This window comes from Anas platyrhynchos, chromosome 2, assembly GCF_047663525.1.
Source record: "Anas platyrhynchos isolate ZD024472 breed Pekin duck chromosome 2, IASCAAS_PekinDuck_T2T, whole genome shotgun sequence".
NCBI classification, from domain to species: Eukaryota; Metazoa; Chordata; class Aves; order Anseriformes; family Anatidae; genus Anas; species Anas platyrhynchos.
The window spans coordinates 6846851-6865556 of record NC_092588.1 but is presented as its reverse complement, the minus strand read 5'-3'; the positions used below and the strand labels follow the sequence as shown (position 1 = coordinate 6865556).

At 36.2% G+C, this 18706-nt stretch overlaps 1 protein-coding gene across 4 annotated transcripts in view; it reads left to right on the top strand.

The window, feature by feature from the left end:
• The window catches only part of KHDRBS3 (KH RNA binding domain containing, signal transduction associated 3), a 91665-nt gene that overhangs the window by 23062 nt on the left and 49897 nt on the right, over positions 1-18706 (top strand). For all 4 annotated transcript variants that reach the window (XR_003495860.3, XM_027452736.3, XM_027452735.3 and 1 more), the window contains exons 2-4: positions 3287-3405; positions 13367-13483; positions 16859-17005. Coding sequence is in view for 3 of the 4 variants with exons in the window: in XM_027452736.3 (XP_027308537.1) it covers positions 3287-3405; positions 13367-13483; positions 16859-17005 (383 nt within the window). In the remaining variant the exon portion in view is untranslated. The remainder of the gene's footprint in view (positions 1-3286; positions 3406-13366; positions 13484-16858; positions 17006-18706) is intronic.

Below are 18706 nucleotides of genomic sequence, written 5' to 3'. Positions count from 1 at the left end.
TGAGTGCAATGAAATGAGGAGGAAAAAATCTGATTTTTGGTCACAAGATAACTTTTGTCAGTATTTCAGCGAACGTGCATGAAATCTTAAGTCGGTTTGATAAAAAGTTGGTTTGATAAACATAAGAATTTTCTATTATTCCTATTTTGTAGTTTTATGCCAGTGCTCATAGCTATGGCTGCTCAGAGGAAAATCATTTGGATTTGAAACAAATTGGGGGAAAATTGTGCTCTAGTTTGCTAGCAGTTGATTGGTAGTCTTATGAGTCTTGGTAGCTTTTTCAAGCAAATGGAAGCTTTATTAAACAGTGGGAGTTCATGTAAATAAATGGTTCTCAAAATGGTTAACGTATACAGCTATCTGGGGTATGTAGACGGATCTTCAGACTAATGAAAGGATTTCTTTCAAAATTTGACTTGGCTGCTTCAAGTTGAGTCACTGAAACAAGCAAGACTTTCCATGACCTTTTAAATTTTTGTATTAAGTAAATCAAAATACGATAGAATTGAGTGAATATAATATTGAGGTTGCCATCAACAAAACCTTCAAGTACCAGAATCAAATGATTATGTAAGCTAAAATTTAGGAAATGCAAGTACAGTGTATTGAAGTAATTATCCAGCTGTGTAACTTGAGGAATGTTCATGAGATGTTGTTAGGACCCTGCTCTTAACTCTTCAAATAGAGCTTAACCTTGGCAAGTGTAAGAGCTGGATGTTCCTGAAACAAAGCTCATTCAGTTATGTAATGCTTTTCAACATTTTCCATGAAAGTCCCTGAACCACGGTTCACTCATAAATTGACAATTCTCACTTGGCATTTACAGATGTTAGAAATTGCAACTCTATGAAAATAAACTTTCAAGTAGGCAGGGTAGGGTTGCAGTGTGTATATACTGGTTTGTACAACAGCATATGGCACAATGAAACAGATCTTGTGTAAGTCTGATTATTGGGACTCTCCTCTGCACTGATCTGTTTCAAAACTAAATCAATACACTGTGCTGTAGTAATTGGGATCTTGATTGGAGTCAAACTATGTTCTTCTGCTCTTCTGCTTTTCTGAAGAACCTCTAGTCCCAATCTTAAACTTTGCTGTAATTACATTGCTTCATCCATAAGAGTAGCTCTATTTTTATTACAATTACAACATTTAGTGACATTTTATACCAAAATACACTAAAGAACCTCTTACACTTCTGACTGCGTAGTTTTGAGCTTTGAATATTTATATTTAGTGCTGCAGCTTGTACACTATTAAAAATCAATGTCAATTTTGTGTTTTTTTTGAGTATCCAATCTTGTCTCCCAGGAAATATGAGACCTTTGTCATTGCCCTTGTTATATCAGGAAGCAGAGGGTATTAGAAGTAGCTTACTTGTGTTAATTTTATATTACACTCGAAGTTTGCATTTGCAGTTCAGAAATTTGGATTTAACATGTCACCTGCTTTCTGTGAGTGGGAATATCATACTTTATAAAGTTTTAGTCTTAAAATCCATTTTCAGATGAAGTTAATATAACTTTACATCAATCTAATTGCTTATAATTCTCCAGTTCATAAAGTGACACCTACAAAAACCACAGTAATTCAATTCTTCCTGGGATTCAGCTGTTAAAATCATTCATACATTCCTCAGCTGTTGTCAGTCTGTGGGGCTGTGGACTGAGTGATTTGGATTTTTTTTTTGTGTGCTACAACATAAAGGTAACTTTAAAGGAAGGCTGCTTTACAGAATATGGATCCTCCAGAATGTTTATGCTGCTAGAATGCATACAATTAAGTTTTTCTAGGGACTTGCCAAGAAGATTTAATATCATAACTGGGGAGGACTGTTCCTTCAGAAGTCTTCAACTTAGTCTGAGTGCACAGAAGAACTAGTGAAGAAATGAGAAAAGACCTGTGAGGTGCAACTGAGAAAACTGGGGTGAATTAGCCTGGAGAACAGGCTGAGGGGAGACCTTATGTCCTACAAGTACCTGGAAGGAGGTTGTAATGGGGAGGGTGTTGGTCTCTTAGGTGGCAAGTGATAGGATGCAAAGAAATGGTCTCAAGTTGTGTCAAGGTAGGTTTAGGTTGGACATGAGGAGGAACTGATTTGTGGAGAAGGTGGTCAAGTATTAGAATGGGCCGCTTGGGGAAGTAGCGGAGACCCCATCCTTGGAAGCATTTAAGAGATGTGTGGACATGGCACTAAGGGAAATTGGTTAGTGCTGTTACTTTACAGGTCAGGTTGATTCTTGGACTTGATGATCTTGCAGGTCTTTTCCAGTCCAGACTTCTGTTACATGCTCATATGCAATAAAGAATAAAAATAAACTCCAAGCTTGTAATAAACACCACTAAATTGTACTGAAGTAGAATACAAGGTTACTTAATCTTGCTAAGAGTTTAAAGGTATATTTGAAGATGGTGAAAATGGTTGTGGAGGACAAATGCTAAATGCCCATAGAAGAACTTCCATAGTACTTCTGACATTGGGTTTTTCTATGCCCTGTGCTTAACAGGTCTGAACTTCTGGCGAGCTGGACTCCAATCCAGTGAAGACCTCAAGCAACACTTCTTTAGTATTTGTATGCCCCTTTTATTCTACCACCTGTGAAATGAAATGATCAATTTTTCATTAGCACAACGGAGAGTCAATATTGGCAGGAACTAGAATCAAGAATCAATCCTTTGTATACGTGAAATATCTTTAGAATGAGTATGGCCATGCATCCTGAGTTCCTTTTTGTTGCATTCCTTCTAAAATGTATTCCTGTCATCTTGGCTCATACCTAGAAATCTGAGATTAGTGTTTTACCAAGGTGCTTTAATTGCACTGCTGAGATCTTGAAAGCTTGAATTGACACTTAAAGTATGCAGTAGACGGCCATCTGCATGCTTTACAGCTTATAGAAAGTTCTATATGTTTTATATAGGAGAAAAAGTCAAGTATTAAACTATGCTGTAAGTTTTTGAACTTGAAAGGACTAAAGGTGTCTTGCTTGATCCATTTTAATACATAAGCATATTCTGAATATTAAGTTAAAAGTTCATTTAAAACACTTGCAATGCTAATTGAAAGTGCTGATATGAACATAAATATTAAACACTGTAAAAGAAAAACATGGTTTGCTCCATTCGCCTGTGTAATGTGTATTAATTATGTATTATATCACTAATATTATACTATAAGGTATTATTTTTAAAGTTACTATTTATAATTTATGTAGACTTTAAAGATTCTCAGTTTTCAGCTTTTAATATTAAACCAAGAAAATAACAAACATTTTTCCTTTAACAGAAATTGAAAAATTCCAGAAAGGGGAAGGAAAGGAAGAAGAAAAATATATTGACGTAGTCATCAATAAAAATATGAAGTTGGGACAAAAAGTTTTGATTCCAGTGAAACAATTCCCTAAGGTAAGTTCAGTTTTCATACCTTTTTAAGTGCTTATAACAGGTATTCCACTAATATCTTAAGATGGTGACTGTTTCACTTAAAAACAGTCTGTACCAATGCTGTTCTGTGGTCTATGGAAGTCGTAATGTAGGAAAGCTTCTTGGAATAAATGAGCAGAAAAGTGTTGCTAGTCTTACAGAAAATAGTAGGTTGTAAACAAGTGTTTTCAGTTCCAAAGACCAAAGAGGATCCTACTGCCCTGAAAATGTTTGAAGGAATTATATTTAAACTGATGCTGATATCAGCCTTTGAAATGTACTTACTGTATGCAAAAGTGAAGCTTAAAATCTGCTATTAGAGGAATTCATTGTGTAAATACCTTACTTTCAGCTAGTGTTAGTCTTGAACTAGGTATATCCATGCTGATGAATTATACAATGGGTTCTAGGGGAAGCAGGGACTATTCCATTAATATATTTAACCACCATGAATTCTTAATGTTTCTTTATGGTCAGATGTTATCCTGGTTTAAAATATCGCTTCATGGAAGTGTGTATTCAGTGTACAAGAGGCTGTGGAAGCTCATTGTTTTGTATTTCTTTACAAATTTTAAGGCTAATGTTGTGCAAAATCATCAGGATGTTAGTGTTTATCACCTGTTTTAAATAGCTTTCCTTTTCCTATTGGAAATGTACAGACTGCCTTTGTTTTTACTCATGGGGAAAGGAATGTCTTCAATCCTTCTTCCATTTCACTTGGAGGACTTTTTTCTAAATAGCTTTATTTGCACTACTAGTGTTTTTCTGTTCTGGGTAACTTGCAGAGATTTTTTTACTGCTGTTCAAAGTTTCATGAAATACTGCTTCAATGAACTTGTGTACTTGCAATACCCTTTGTATGTGGGTACCTATTTGGAATTCTGCCTCAGTAGTCATCTTTATTTAATGACTGGGAAAACTTATCTATAAACACCATGTACAGTCCTTGTAAAGAAGGGGAGGTAACAAATAGGGGAAGCTTATGTGGACAGTCCTTCTAATCAAGATATTTTTCTTCAACTATTGAGATGTTTTCAAATGCTGAGATGTGGACAGATGAGCTTGAAGGGAGAAAAAGCAAGGTGGTTATTAAAAGGAGAAAATGTCTTTTTGAAAGATTCGGTTTCTTCAGTGTCAACTTTCTTTAAAGATCTAAACATTAAAATTGTTTAGCATAGCTAGTGGGAAAGCCAATGCTGTCTTTTGAAAGGGAGGGATGCTTTGCTATGTATTTAGTAGTTGTGTTCTGTGGACATTCTTTGGCTGTCTGAGATGGAATTAAGCCCAGTATGTGCTGTAGAAAGAAACCTGAATTTATGTCTGAACACGGAGCTTTGTAATCCTGTATGTCCTTGTTTAGAACACCAGGATCTAGGTGGCAGAGTACAACTACTGTGCAGAACAGACTTCCTATGTGAGTTCCTATGCCTATGTCTCCACTAGTAATTTTTCCACAGAAAGGAGAACACTGGTATCTCCGCTCACACAGATCTCTTCTACCGGAGGGAATAAAACTAAGTATTTTCTGGTTTAAGAATATTTTTATTCCCTAATTGGTATGAAGGCGTTCATTTTCTCTCAAAATTTTCCTTTTTATTATATGATATTTTTGTCAAGCTTACTCATCACAGACCAAACATAGTCTAAAGGCATTGGGATTTCTCACTGGATAGGAGTAGTTTAGGACGTGAGCATCAGTTCAAACTTGTGACAGGCCCTCTTGAACTTCTCTGGAGGGGCCCCAAACAACAAGCAGTTGCTGCAGTTAAGTGTTGTCTTGTTTACTAGAACCAGGCTTGTTTTATTTTGGAGCTCTAAGAAGTTTAAATGTTTTGTGCAAGGTGATGTAGCTTCAATTTGGCAAACTGAGAGCCTTATCCTGGTGTACTGTAGTCTGCAGCAAGTGACAAGATTTGAATGCCTATACACAGGGTAGCAGTATTCTTGCATCCTAATGTTTGCTCTAGATACTAATTCTAGTTCTGTTCATATGTTCAGAGAAGGGCGCAAATGAGGAATGCTTTATCAAGTCTGTCAGGGTACATATGAAATTATTCCAGTCACCTTGGTGAGCTACATTTATAATATTCAGATTCTGCAGAATTTAAGAAAACATTATGGGGTGCTTATATAAAAACCTGAAATGATGCTTCACATAAAAGGTTTATGCCTCTGGGTCATGCTTTCCTGTGCATATGTTGTTTGCTGGATCATTTTGCCTGCAAGAGTTGTTAGAACTCATGCAAATGTCATTTGAAGAAGATGCAAAGTTGATAGTTCCTCACAAAAATGGTTAAAAGTTGTTTCTCACTTGTGAGTAATTTTCTCCTTTCTGCTGATCAGTGTTAGTGATAAATGCTTCAGAAGCCTGGAATGTAAGACTTAAATATGGATGACAGCTGTGTAAAAAGCTCTTCTGCATGTGAATATTGAATTTGGAGCCATTCTCCTAGCAATTTTTCCTTTCTTTCTCTATGTTAGCAGTCATCACTAAAGTTGACAGTTACCATACAAGTTCCCAGACAAGGATTACTTCAGTCTTTCAAGTGTAGCCTTTTCAGTGTTAGTGAACGGAGAATCTGGTGTTTAGAGCTGACAAAGTTACTACAATAATTGATAAATCCATTAAGCATTGAGGTGCCAGTTTGGGTTGAATTTGGAAAATGTAAGTATCCAGAAAGTGACAAAAGTGAGGCTTTCTTCAGCTTTGCAAATAGAGTACTGTCTCCCCAAGTAGATGATGCAGATTTTTCGGCTTAAATGGGATCAGAAAAGCAGGTTATAAAAGTGCTCAAATCCTTAAGAATGTGAAATATCTAAAAATGAAGCTACAAATGGAAGCGATTTTGCTAGCAGAGGCTATTCTGTTAATGTTTGCCAGTGGTTCTCTGGCAAGTCATGATGCTTTGTATTAATATAATTGTGATCAATGAAGTATCAATTATTAGTTCTGGTTGTAAATGAGGTCCCTGAACCAAAGCAGCCCACCAGCATACTTCTCACTCTTCAGATACCTTACTAAACCTTGCACAGGGTTACCTGAATTTGCTTTAAGTATTTCACTGTGCTTTCCCTCTTTAAGACCTTTCCACCTCTGACTCCTTGAATAAATCATACAAACCCCAAAATAAGTCAGTCAGTTCAAGCTCTGATCTGACAAAGCTGTCACTGCAATGCCTGCTTGTATTCCCTGCCCTGTTAGATGTATTCTTGCAGGATCAAGGCTGGGTCCTGTGCATGCTGAACCTCTACCTCTGATGTACCTGCATGGTGACAGGTTAACTGCAGTAGAAGGTTATTCAACTAAAGTTTGGAGCAGCTGGTCTTTGAAGAGAATCTGGACCTCAGGTTCAGAAGTCATCTCTTTTTCTGTTTGAATGTTATTGCTTTACCTTAAATCTTCCTGCTCCTGGTCTTCTGCTTATTGCTCCAACGGTTGAGTGTTCATTCCTGGGGATGTTAAATTTGCCGTCTACCTGACAGCTCTTGGTTGCTTTTTACGGTACTATGCATGTATTATTTAGCCATGACTTTGTCTTGCTCAGCTCATGATAGAAGTTAGCTTTAATGTTCATGCTACAAGTACTTGGCCTAAGATTTTTTTTGTTTAATAGAATGTGAGAGAAAATAACAAACTATTTCATAAAGCAAAATAGTCCTAGGTTCAGTTTCAGCTCCAGTTGGTTGTGCATTCAAATGATCTTCATTTGAACTCCTGTACATGCTGAAAAACAGGACAAGTATGTTTTAATGATAGTGTTACTTAGTGAGACAAAGCCTTGTGGAAACTCCTTGTCGGTTGCAGGTCCAGTCAAGTATTTTCAAAATCTGATTGTATGCAATCATGTCAGGAGTTGTTCAGGTTGGTCTAGCTATTGAATTGCTAAGATAAGAAACTAATCTGAAGCATTTAGGTGAGGCTTGAATGTTTTGATAATGTGGTCTGCAGTCCTGTTCTGACTGGACTAGGATTACAAACAAGGATTAGGTTGCATACAATCCTAACTTTTCCTCTAATTGGAAAAGGAACAACTTCCTCAGGTAGGACTCATTTCCAGGTTTTTACCTTTTTGTAGGATTCCACATGGATGCTGGATGTTTAACTGGGAGTTGGTGGAGCGAGATCTTGTCAGGTTAGGCATTGGAGTTTAGGGTGACTTAATACACCTTACTATTTGATCAGATGAATATCTTTGACTCCAGGTCAAGTGTGAAAATGCAATCCTTAAACCTGTACTTCTGTTGCATTTCATGCTTGAAAAATCCATCTTTAAACTTGCACGGACTTTAAGGTAGGGCTAAAGTGGGCTGGCAATAGAAGGTCATGATGTGGCTGTTTGAGAGTGAAGGGATTCTAAATCTATCCTAATACTGCTATGAAATGCCAAGAGTTGAAAGGTGTTTCATAGCTTACATACGTACGTATGAGGCAAGTGTTATCTTTTTCTCCCACACGCTTGAATATTCACTGAAGCAGTTTTTCTCAAATCTGATTTTGTTTTGGCAGTTTAGTGAACTGAAGTGTTCAGAATTTGGTGAAATAGCTTCCAAGGATAAGTGGAAAGATGGTTTTCAATTAGATTGATCAAGATGGAGAATTTCTTCCATTTCATAGGCTACTATTCTAAAAATTGCTTACAAAGCTATAATTAAGAATTGAGCAGATGTCAGAATTAGGAAGAAGTGGTCCATACAGTTTCACTGAAGTGATACTCTAAATACATATTCTCAAAATTTACTTAATGCGCAGGTGTGCATTAATCCCTTAGCTCAACATTTAAAGTTAAAATACATACATTACACATGCAAATGTCACTTTAAAATATTTGCAGTTTTACATAGTCATGGAAAGATTAAAATATTAATTGCATAACTAGTTAAAAACAAACCTTCATAACAGCTGGGTTCTAAGGATTTCCTGCAGTAGGAATGAGAAATGACATGAGTATATAATCACAAGTGATATGAAGGAACAAGTGTTAGGTTTAATACTAGAGAATTTTTGAATAATGTTACAGTAATTGACCAAGTTTAATGTCAAATAGGTGTTTAGAAGCCTATTACTGTTCTGAGAGCTGTGTGAAGGAGACAGCACTCTGTGATGGTGTAAATGCATGAAATAGTTCCATTCCTATAGGAACCTTATTCTCTTGAAATGAGTAAGAAAAGTCTTGAAGTTTTCCCATTTTCAGGTCATTCTAAGGGCAAGTGCCCTGAATGTTAATTTAAATATTTTTTTTTTCCTAGTAAATCTATCACAGAGGAACCGTTGCAGAAAACTAATATATCAAGAAAGCTTTCTACAGCTTTGACATTGGCTGGCTAGAGCTTTACAGCACAGCATTTGGTCAAGCATTTGTATTTTCACTAAGTATTTTAAGCTGGATGAACCGTTCTCAGTAGACTTGTCTTGGTGGGGATAAACAAGGATTACTTTTTTTATATCCTTCCTCCTGTAATATATACATTTAAACATGATGTAGCATTGGCATTAATTCTTTTTTTGCTGAAATTCATACAGTAGATTAAATGCTCACAGAAAGGATGTCTCATTTGTATAATTCCTTTGTAGCAGTGTTTTTTCCAGAACTGTTTTCAGGAAAATAGATTCAAGCAGTGCTTTGGTAAGGAAATAAATCTCTAGATAACTGTTAAAGGCATATTTTGATGTGAGGATTCTGAAGGAAATGGGTGTTAAGCAGTGATGTCCATAATCTCTGTTGTACTATATCTGCAAAAATGCTTTATTAAAACAAGGATTTATGAATACCTTTGGCTTAAACAGTAGCTGAAGTAACAATTTCTAGTGTTTTTTCCAATCCCTTCCAAGTCTGTTACTCTGGATCTTGATACCATTTTTACTAAAAATAGTTTAATTCTTTTGCTATAATCTTGTTTCTGTAGGTACCATATCTGGCACAGCCTTGAGAGCAGTCCCAAAACAACTTTATGATGATATCCATCTTCAATTTTATGTATATAATATATCCATAATAAGATCCTGATTCTTATCTAGGATATTGCAAGCTGTTTTAATGTATAGACAGTCCTTCTTTTAATGCTACAGAATATCACTCATACCTGGCACTTGTTCCTAGTTCAGGTAGCTGAAGAGAATTGTTTGCAGGTAATAGCTTCCAGACTGGCCTGGGCTGGAAAGCAGTGTGACTGCTTTAATACAGCATTAAGCTGAAGCTAGTGGACTTGAGTACAATTTGGGCTATTTGAGTGCAACTCAGATATGATCATGCTGTACAAGTATGGAGCAAGTAAAGAGAGGAGCCTGGCATGTCTGATTTTGAGCTAGAGCTGATAAGTGACTGATCCAATCTGACTTGCCCAGACCTGCTCCAATACCCTTTTGTTACTATTCAGTGCCTAATTCAGAGAGTTTATAATCTTGAGTTCAATACTAGACCTGAACGTGTTGTTTTCTAGGTTCAGAAGGGCAAATAAACTTTAGGAATGTGAAGCATGGGAAGCAGCCGTGAAGCTTGTACGTGAGCTAACTTGTACAAGAATTTAGATCTGCCAGATGTACTTGCTTCTGGTTCATCAGCAGCTAGGCTGGATTTATTAAATTTGTAATGAAAACTTGTCTGCGTGAGGGTTAGACTTAGGTTTGACTACTACTTCTTGACTACTTGAGATAATACCCTGTATAAATAGTGAATGCAATTTACTGATTCGTTTTGATTTGTTTCTATATCTTGGTGAAATATTTAAAACTAAGCTTTTGCTGATCAGATGTTTCACATTTAATATAAAAGGGAGATAAGCCAGTAGTTCAAACAATATCCAGTATTCGTTCAAAGTAAATCTTCTCTACTGAAAAGCTTCATTCAATATCAAATGGGTTTTACAGAATCTGAAATACCAGTCAATTTCTAACTTTCTTACGTGCGAACAAAGTCTTTGGAAGTATGTAGTAAGCCATTTCTACTAACCTCTGGTCACAATCCTCATTTTAAGCTGTATCTAGATGTACTGTACCTTCAAATCAGCAAAATTTCAGACTTGCAGTGCAGATTTCTCATGCTTCAGAGTTGTCAAATCTAATATTTGTAGCATGGGTGCACAGGAAAGAATAGTTCAGTGGATCTCAGGATATAGATAATACATTTTCATGTTCATTAAATGTGTTGTCTAGAACATGTCAACTGTGCAGCTACTTGAATAGCTACCATATCTAGCATCAGCACTAGATGTTTTCTTGTATTTGCAGGAAAAAAATGCAAAAACATTTGGTATTAGTTTTGTGGGTCAAGCTTTAGATATATTTACACAGTACTTGGTTTTAAACAGAATAAAACTATTTGGTTTTAAACAGCTGAGTAAACAAATCTGCTTTGGATCACAACTCTTCTCTGAGCTCCGAAGCCAGCTAGTTGCTTTCTCTGAAAATTACATGCAAAAATAGAACCCATTTTTGTTGTTGCAAGTGTGCTCTTCCATCTAAGTTGTTTTTTATTTTTTAACGGTCAAGTAGTTTTTCAGTGATGTGATGTTCAGCCTTATACACTGTAGTTAAAATACATGCTTGCCTACTGCTAGATTGTGATAAATACTCAAATGGAATTTCACTCAAAAAATTGAACTTAATAAAATAAGTTTAAGTCTATATCAGACTGCAGGTATTGAACATTGAGAAATAATTTTAGCATGCTCTACTCTAAATGGAAAACCTCATTTAGAAATGTATATAGTACTTGTTTGCATTAAAATAGCCTTGTTAATTCAGAAAACATAAGTAACCTGAAATGGTAAAAAGCTGACAGTATTTCATTACATGAAGGTTTCCATTTAAGTTTAGCCATAGTCCCTATTCATAACCAATGATCCTTTACAGAGGTTATTGACAAGGTGTTATATTCACTTTTGGAAGTTCAGTATTTGTTACAAATTATTTCAACTAGTTTAAATGCTTTCATTGCAGTAACACCTTTGTAATCATGAAGTTGTAGGTCTGTAGTAGAGGATCTCTGGAAAACATGTGGTACAACCTTCTGATGACCTCCTGACTGTAAATTAGGTGACACCTGAGTCCTGAATACCGTCAGCAATGGAAATTTTCCCCCATTTTGGGCAACCAATTTCTAACACTTTCTTTGATAGCATGTTAAGACCTGTAAGGACAAAAGCAATGTAATGTGTCTAATAAAATGGAGTTAAAGGTATCACCTGAGGATTTATTGAAATTTGAACTGACAGCTTCAGGAAATACTAGTTAATGAAAGGCCTTAAATACAATAGCTGGTGTGGACTAGTCATCCATGGCCATTCATTCAACTGTATCCTGTTTCTAACTCAGGAATCAAGCTCACAGGTTCTAAAGGGGAGGAGAATTACGTTTTCATTTTTAATAAGCTTTTTTAATGCTTGAGTTTCTTTTGTCTCAAATTGAAGTGGGTTAACTGGAGCTGTAGACTTTCTTCATTGCAGGAGGACCACAGCTGGGCTTTTTTTTTCCATCAGCACTTCCATTGTAGCAACAAAGGAGTTTGTTAGAGCTTCTACTTCCCCATTGTCAAGTGTTATCAAATTCATCTAGGGGGATAAGGAGATCAAATGAGCTCATTGTGGCCCTCTAATGATGTAGTACTAGAAGAAGAGTCAACTGTTGCATAAATGAAACCAGAAAAACAAATAGTTTAAATGTGTTTTCTCTGTATGTTACTGATTGCTAAAACTGTCCTTTTCACGATGAGTGGGTCACTTTAAATTACAGCAGTTTGAATATCAAGGTTTTACGAAGTCTTATTGGGGATAGTAAGTACACCTGAATAGTATTTTATTTCATAAACTTATTATTCTGAATGGTATCAATTATTACTTTTAAAAAGTGATAACATTCCATACAAATTTCAATATGCGGCTTATGTTTATTGGTGCTTTTTGATTTTTTTTCCCCCCAAACTTAAATAGAAGCCTGTATACTTCAAATGAATCTTAAAGTTTTTTCTAACTATCCTTCAAATTTTGTATACCTTCCAAAAGGTAGTACAATGATATACAAAATTGGACTATTGAATTCACACAGCTCTTCTCCCAGTATGTGACTGGGAAAATGCTTTGTGGAGATTTCTTGCCCCTGTGCGCTCCTTTGAGCTCAATTTTGTCTTTAAATGACAACAGGAACATTACTTTTGTTATTTTCCCTGTCATGGGTAGGGTTTCGTAGTTGTGTATTTCCCCTGTGGAGCACCTTCTGGGCTGAAGGAGCATCATGTATTTGTGGTGGCCTGAATTTTGATGTCTTCAATAAATGGATGTGTTTAGATTTTCCTCAAGTAATTTTCTTCCTGTATTTTTGTTGCACACCACTTTTTTCTCCCTAGTTACCTTAACAGTAATGCTGTGGTTATGAACCCCAGATGGTTTTGGTAAACTTCAGTGATAATAGGGGTTGAAAAACAATTGAGCAGGTCTTAATGCTAATTTTGGTTTGGGAAAAGATTTATATGTTTACATTTTCTGCTTTTAATTCCCTGTTCCTGTATTTTAGTGTAGGGTATATTGTATGGGTTGCTGTATTACTTCATAAATCTTAATGGCAGCATAAGGCAATTCAGATTTTTTTTGTCTTCAAAGCTGTGGTTGGTTGCTACTGCATCTGTGAGAAATAACTGCCAGTCTTGTTTTTATGGTTATGTACCTGATAACTGTTGAAAAACTGAATCACAGTTTGACTGAACACATCTGTTCAGCATGGAATGTGACACTTTACGCTGTTTCAAAGTTCTTTGAGTTCAGATATTTCTAGGTTTCTGTTGGCATCTGGTAGAGTCACTAACTTGCTATTAACTTGTCCAACACATTTGTACTTCACTGTCATAATTTAATACTTGCACCTAAAACAAAAAAAACTTTATCCAAGTGTACTCCGTTTTGCTTGGTTTCTGTGCTTAGAAATCCAATGGGTTTAATGTCTGTTTTCTTACAGTTCAACTTTGTGGGAAAGCTTTTGGGTCCACGTGGCAATTCTCTAAAGCGCTTGCAGGAAGAAACACTGACAAAAATGTCTATTTTGGGAAAAGGTTCTATGAGAGACAAAACAAAGGTAAGACCTGAATATGTTACTGTAAAGATTCAGAAATTTTGATCACTTTAAACTTTTTCCAGATGTTACAGAGTGTTTACTTCTCCAAGAACAAAATAAAAAGTCTGAGAGCAAATAAACATAGGTTATGCTTGTACTCGTTAGATTCAGTTGGAGTGTGTTTTCTGTGAGGAGTCTATTCTCATGACCAGTATTCTGTGGCTACCATAAGGTGTACTTTTGGTCCCCAAACTAGAGTCCCTTGGGAAGCAACTGTGGCATTATCAGTGGCCTGTCACTAGATCAGTCTTATGCTACTTATAATGAATAATGCCCAAGTGCTTTCACCTTTGAAAGAAAGTGATTTACAGATAGTCAAAGATTTTCACAGAAAATAGCTTGTAACATTTAAACTTGACATTTAATAACATTTAGTTTTATAGACAAAGAAGAAAACAGCTGATGAAAGGAGATTAATTACAAGTGAAAAAAATCAACCCTGACTGAGGATGATTTATGTAGCTTAAGCAAGTGGCCAGTTGTGGTTTTCATTGGAATGAATTTCCCTAAATTGACATAATTTTTAGTACATCTCTCCATAAGCAAAGTAAATGTTATGTGATTTATAGAGTATTTGTCGAATTTGATTAGAGTCCATAAAAGACTCGATTTTTCTGTGCAACTAAATTAAGAACTAATCTTAATTCCTTCTTGAAAACCTTAATAGCTTTTATTTAATACAATTATAAAAAATAAACTTATAAAAATTTATTATCGCATAGTAAAGGCTTGAAAATATGAAAAAGGATTTATTTGGAATGGGAGCTGTTATGTTTTAATCTACAGTATAGAAAATGCAAGTAATTTTAGAGCACATCAGTAGTAGGGAAAAAAAAAACTATGTTGCTAGTAACTTGAAGACGATATGCTAGTTTAACTAGAGAATAAAGAAAAGTGTACTTAAAATTCCTGCTAAAACATCTTTACAAATAAAGGCTCCAAATACTACTTTAAATGACATCTGGTGAACTTTTCAGTTCTTGTGGAATGTGTTGAACTGACATTCTTCTGTTACCATACATGCTTTTATATCAAAATGTGTGTCATGGAATAGAAAGCCCTCCACCCCCTGAGTTTTTCTAATAGCTCTGCAGTAGAAAGGTTTTCTTCATATTAAAAGCAAAAGCTTAAGTTGAAAAGTTCATATCCTAACTTGAAATCCACAAGCCTGGAGGAGTCTTAAAGGTTTCTATTTGAATCATTTGAACTTTTCATGTTTCTTTTTGGTAATGAAGTAATTGTTCATATCTTTATTTGACTTTTTCCTAGTTGAGATGCTAGCCAAATGTGCTGAACTAAAATTTTTTAAATGAAGTGGCTAGTAAATTTGTTACAGGTTGGAGAGCTGTTCGCAGATAATTTTAATGTAATTAATATTTGAGTAAGGTTGATACAATTGTAGGTCTGATAGGGTTTTTACAAAGGATAAGGGATGTAGACATTCTAGAATAATACAGGTAGAACAGATTGTTTATCTTTATTTGGGGTAGTTCTTATAAGGCAAGAAAGCATCATTCAGAGCTAAAGCAGACCATTAATTACTACTAATTACTACTTCCAGTACTCAAACCTGTGGAATATGTAGAAGATACTGGTGCCATAAAGGTATCCTGTTGCTAATAACCTAAAACAGGTTGCATCTGTCTCTAGTTCTTTGGAGGCACTGCTCAGCCAGCTGGAGACTCCATATGTAGAACTTAATAGAAAAGAAACCTTAAGACATTATTTTTTTTCTAGCTTTGCTTGGATTATCTGTGGTAATTGTTTCAACCATCTTTCGCTAACAGATTTAATTTTGTTTGCCTTGATCTTAATACGTTCTGGGTTAGTACTTTGGAACAGCTATATTAAAACTTGTCCAAAGAACAAGCAAATGAGAGAATATTAACTATGTAGTTCTCTTTGTATGAGAAGGAATAGCAGTATTCAATTCTGGGCTTCTCTTCAGTGTATTATTTGGTGTTAAGTTACTGTTCAGAAAGGCTGGGAAGTTCTCAGATGTGACTACGTTATGCATTCATTAGAAAATCTAGTTGAAACTTCATTATTTGTCAAATACCAAATTGAAGTCCATCACTCTTGCCCTGTTTGATATAATACTTTGATCTTGAATATGGAAACTATTTTCTCCTATAGGAGAACAGTAGGTAAACAGACTATACTGCTTTTTCTGTTTAGTAATCCAGGTGCCAAAACCAGCATTTGCAATTTCATCCTTGCTATGCTCAAGTACAGTAATGTTCAAAGCAGTGGTCTGGAGAAGATGGTTTGGGCTAGAAGCAGGGTATCCCTGCAATAGGCAGGGACACCCCACCAGACCAGGTTGCCCAAAGCCCCATCCAGCTTGGCCTTGAGCACCTCCAGGGATGGAGCATCCACAGCTTCTCTGGGCAGCCTGTGCCAGGGCCTCACCACTCTTGAGTGAAATATTTCTTTCTTGTGTCTATTCTAACTTGAGAATAGGCACATAATAGGCAACATAACCCTGTTGTAGTTTAGAGTATCACTAATTGTCCTATCAATTGAGGCCCTAATCAGGGCCCTATTTAGGCCCAGGTGTCTCAATCTGTATGTACTGAAAGGCTGCAATGAGTACTTTTCAAAACATTTGCTTCTCTAGGCTAAACAACCCCAAATGTCTCCTGTCCTCATAAGAGAGGTTCCAGCCCTATGATCATCTTTATGGCCCTCCTGGACCTGCTCTAACAAGTCCATGTCTGTCATGTGGTGGGGGTCCCAGAGCTGGATAAAGTACTCCAGGTGGTGTCTCATGGGAGTGGAGTAAAGAGGGGGAAGAATCACCTCCCTCAACTTGTTGGCAAAGCTTCTTGTTTATTCTCTTGGAATGCACCCATCACTATCTCAGTGAGGAAAATAAATGAAAAATACTTGAGGATTGCTGTGAAACAAAGATGGAAATATTGGTGAAAAAAACTTGCTCTTATTGAATATTGGAACAAACCTGTTTCTAAAGACCTTTTAAGAAACTTTAAAGTTCATGTTATTTGTTTCTCTGTAATCTCTTCTGTGTGAAACTGTTGAACATGGGGGGAAAAGTTTTCTCCCTTGTATTGCCATTCCTGTATGTGGATAGAAAGTGCTGAAGCCTATTCTGTGGATTACTAGGCATGGTGTTAAGTAAACTGATAATATTCTGATATTTTAGTAAATGTTATTGTTTGAAATATGTCAGGAAAATATAATTTTGTATTTTTAGTTGATGTCTAAACATGAGCAAACAGTAAGTGCAAATGTCTCCAAAGGAATTTTAACACTTGTTTTCCTACCTTCTAATTTTAAACATAATACAACTCTAATTCTTTTCTGTTCTCCCAGGAGGAAGAATTGAGAAAAAGTGGAGAGGCAAAATACTTCCACCTAAATGATGATCTGCATGTTTTAATTGAAGTTTTTGCTCCACCAGCAGAAGCGTATGCCAGAATGGGACATGCATTGGAAGAAATCAAGAAGTTTCTCATCCCTGTTAGTATTTTTTGTTCCTTTATTAGACTTTGATCCAAGTAGCAGTTTTGCAGAACAATTAATTCATAGTGTTTGATCTTATTGTTCATTAAAGTCCTTATCCTAATATTTTGATACTTGCAAGAAAAATCATTTTTAATTCATGTATACTATGATATTTTTCTATAGAAAGGTCACTGGAGTTAGAACTGTTTTCTCCAGACTGTTCTTTAGTCTCTAAAATCAACTTACTGTATGATATTGGTCAGGACATCTTGCTTCGTTCGCTTTAACTTGAAAAACCTTCAAAAGAGTGGTGTGTATAAGTCCTTTCCTTCTGATAACGCAGCTACTATATGAATGCGTAACTGTCTGGATGAAGTCTCATGTCATGATAATAAGAGCTATGTTATTCTTGTTAACTGGTCATGTACAAAATATTTAAGCTCAAATTATAAAAATGTGTTAATATGGAAGTCTTTACCTCAAATGCCCAAACTGTGTTTTGTAGTGTTAACTGTGTGCAGAGGTCCTAACTGGATTAGTTCCATGGTGAATGTTGTATTGGTTATCAAATGAGCAAATGCAGAAAGCAAAACATGCTCAAGGTATAATGATTTTTGGTTTCTTTTTATAAGGTGCTGATAATGTTATACAACTAGTGTTCTTGATAAGTATCAGATCTGGAAATGTGGGAAACTTCAGTAAGGGAACTTTGCTAAGGTGTATACCTCTGAGTGACAGTAGCACAGATGTTGAGTAAGTTGGTATAGGTGTAAGAACCAGTTGGTGTGTGTATCAGCTATATGGCTGCTACAGCTTTTTAGGAGTACAGCTGCAATTTCTATTCCAGGGTGAAGCAGTTGGTGCTGATGACCTGACAACACTAGTGTGTATATATATTTTGGGGGTTTTATATTGCACTAGTCTAGATCCATGAAACTGGAAGTCCCCAAGTGACTCAGGTTGACTGTGTGCTCCTTGGCTGTTTGTTCTGACTTGCTTCTTCCTGAATGAAAACTAGTTTCTTACAAAAATGTGCCCTGAGTTGGAGGAACAAACACCCAGCCAACTCTGAAGTTGTGTGGGATCTGTTGGATGCATGTAAGTTTGTGAAGCCCAATTCATCCCAGTGTACTCAAAGAGCTGGCTGATGTCATAAGACCTCTCTAAATTTTTCAACATTCTTGGGAATACAGAACTTAGGAGTGGCTGAGGGAACTGGGGCTGTTTAGTCTGGAGAAGAGGCTCAGGGGAGACTTTATTGCTCTCTACAACAAAAGAAAGCTGTGGGGAGCTGGGGGTCAGCCTCTTCTCACAGATACCTAGTGATAGGACTAGATGGAAGGGCCTCAAGTTGTGTGTGCCAGGGGAGGTTTAGGTTGGAATGAGACGTTTCAGAGTGGTTGGGCATTGGACCAGATAATCTTGGAGGTCTTTTCCAACCTTTATGATTCTACAAATTGGGAGAGTTCCCAGTCAACTGGAAGTGGGTAAATGTTGGCCACGTTTTCAAGAAGGGCAAGAAAGAACACCCTGCTAACTACTAGTCTGTCAGCCTTGTCTCAGTGCCTGGTAAAATTATGGAGAAGATTGTGGGAGTTACTGAGAAACAACTGAAAGACAATCAGGACACTGGTCACAGCCAACATGTTCACAAAGGAAATTTCTTTTTATGGCAAGATTAACCAGGTTGGATGAGGGAAACTAGATGTGATCATT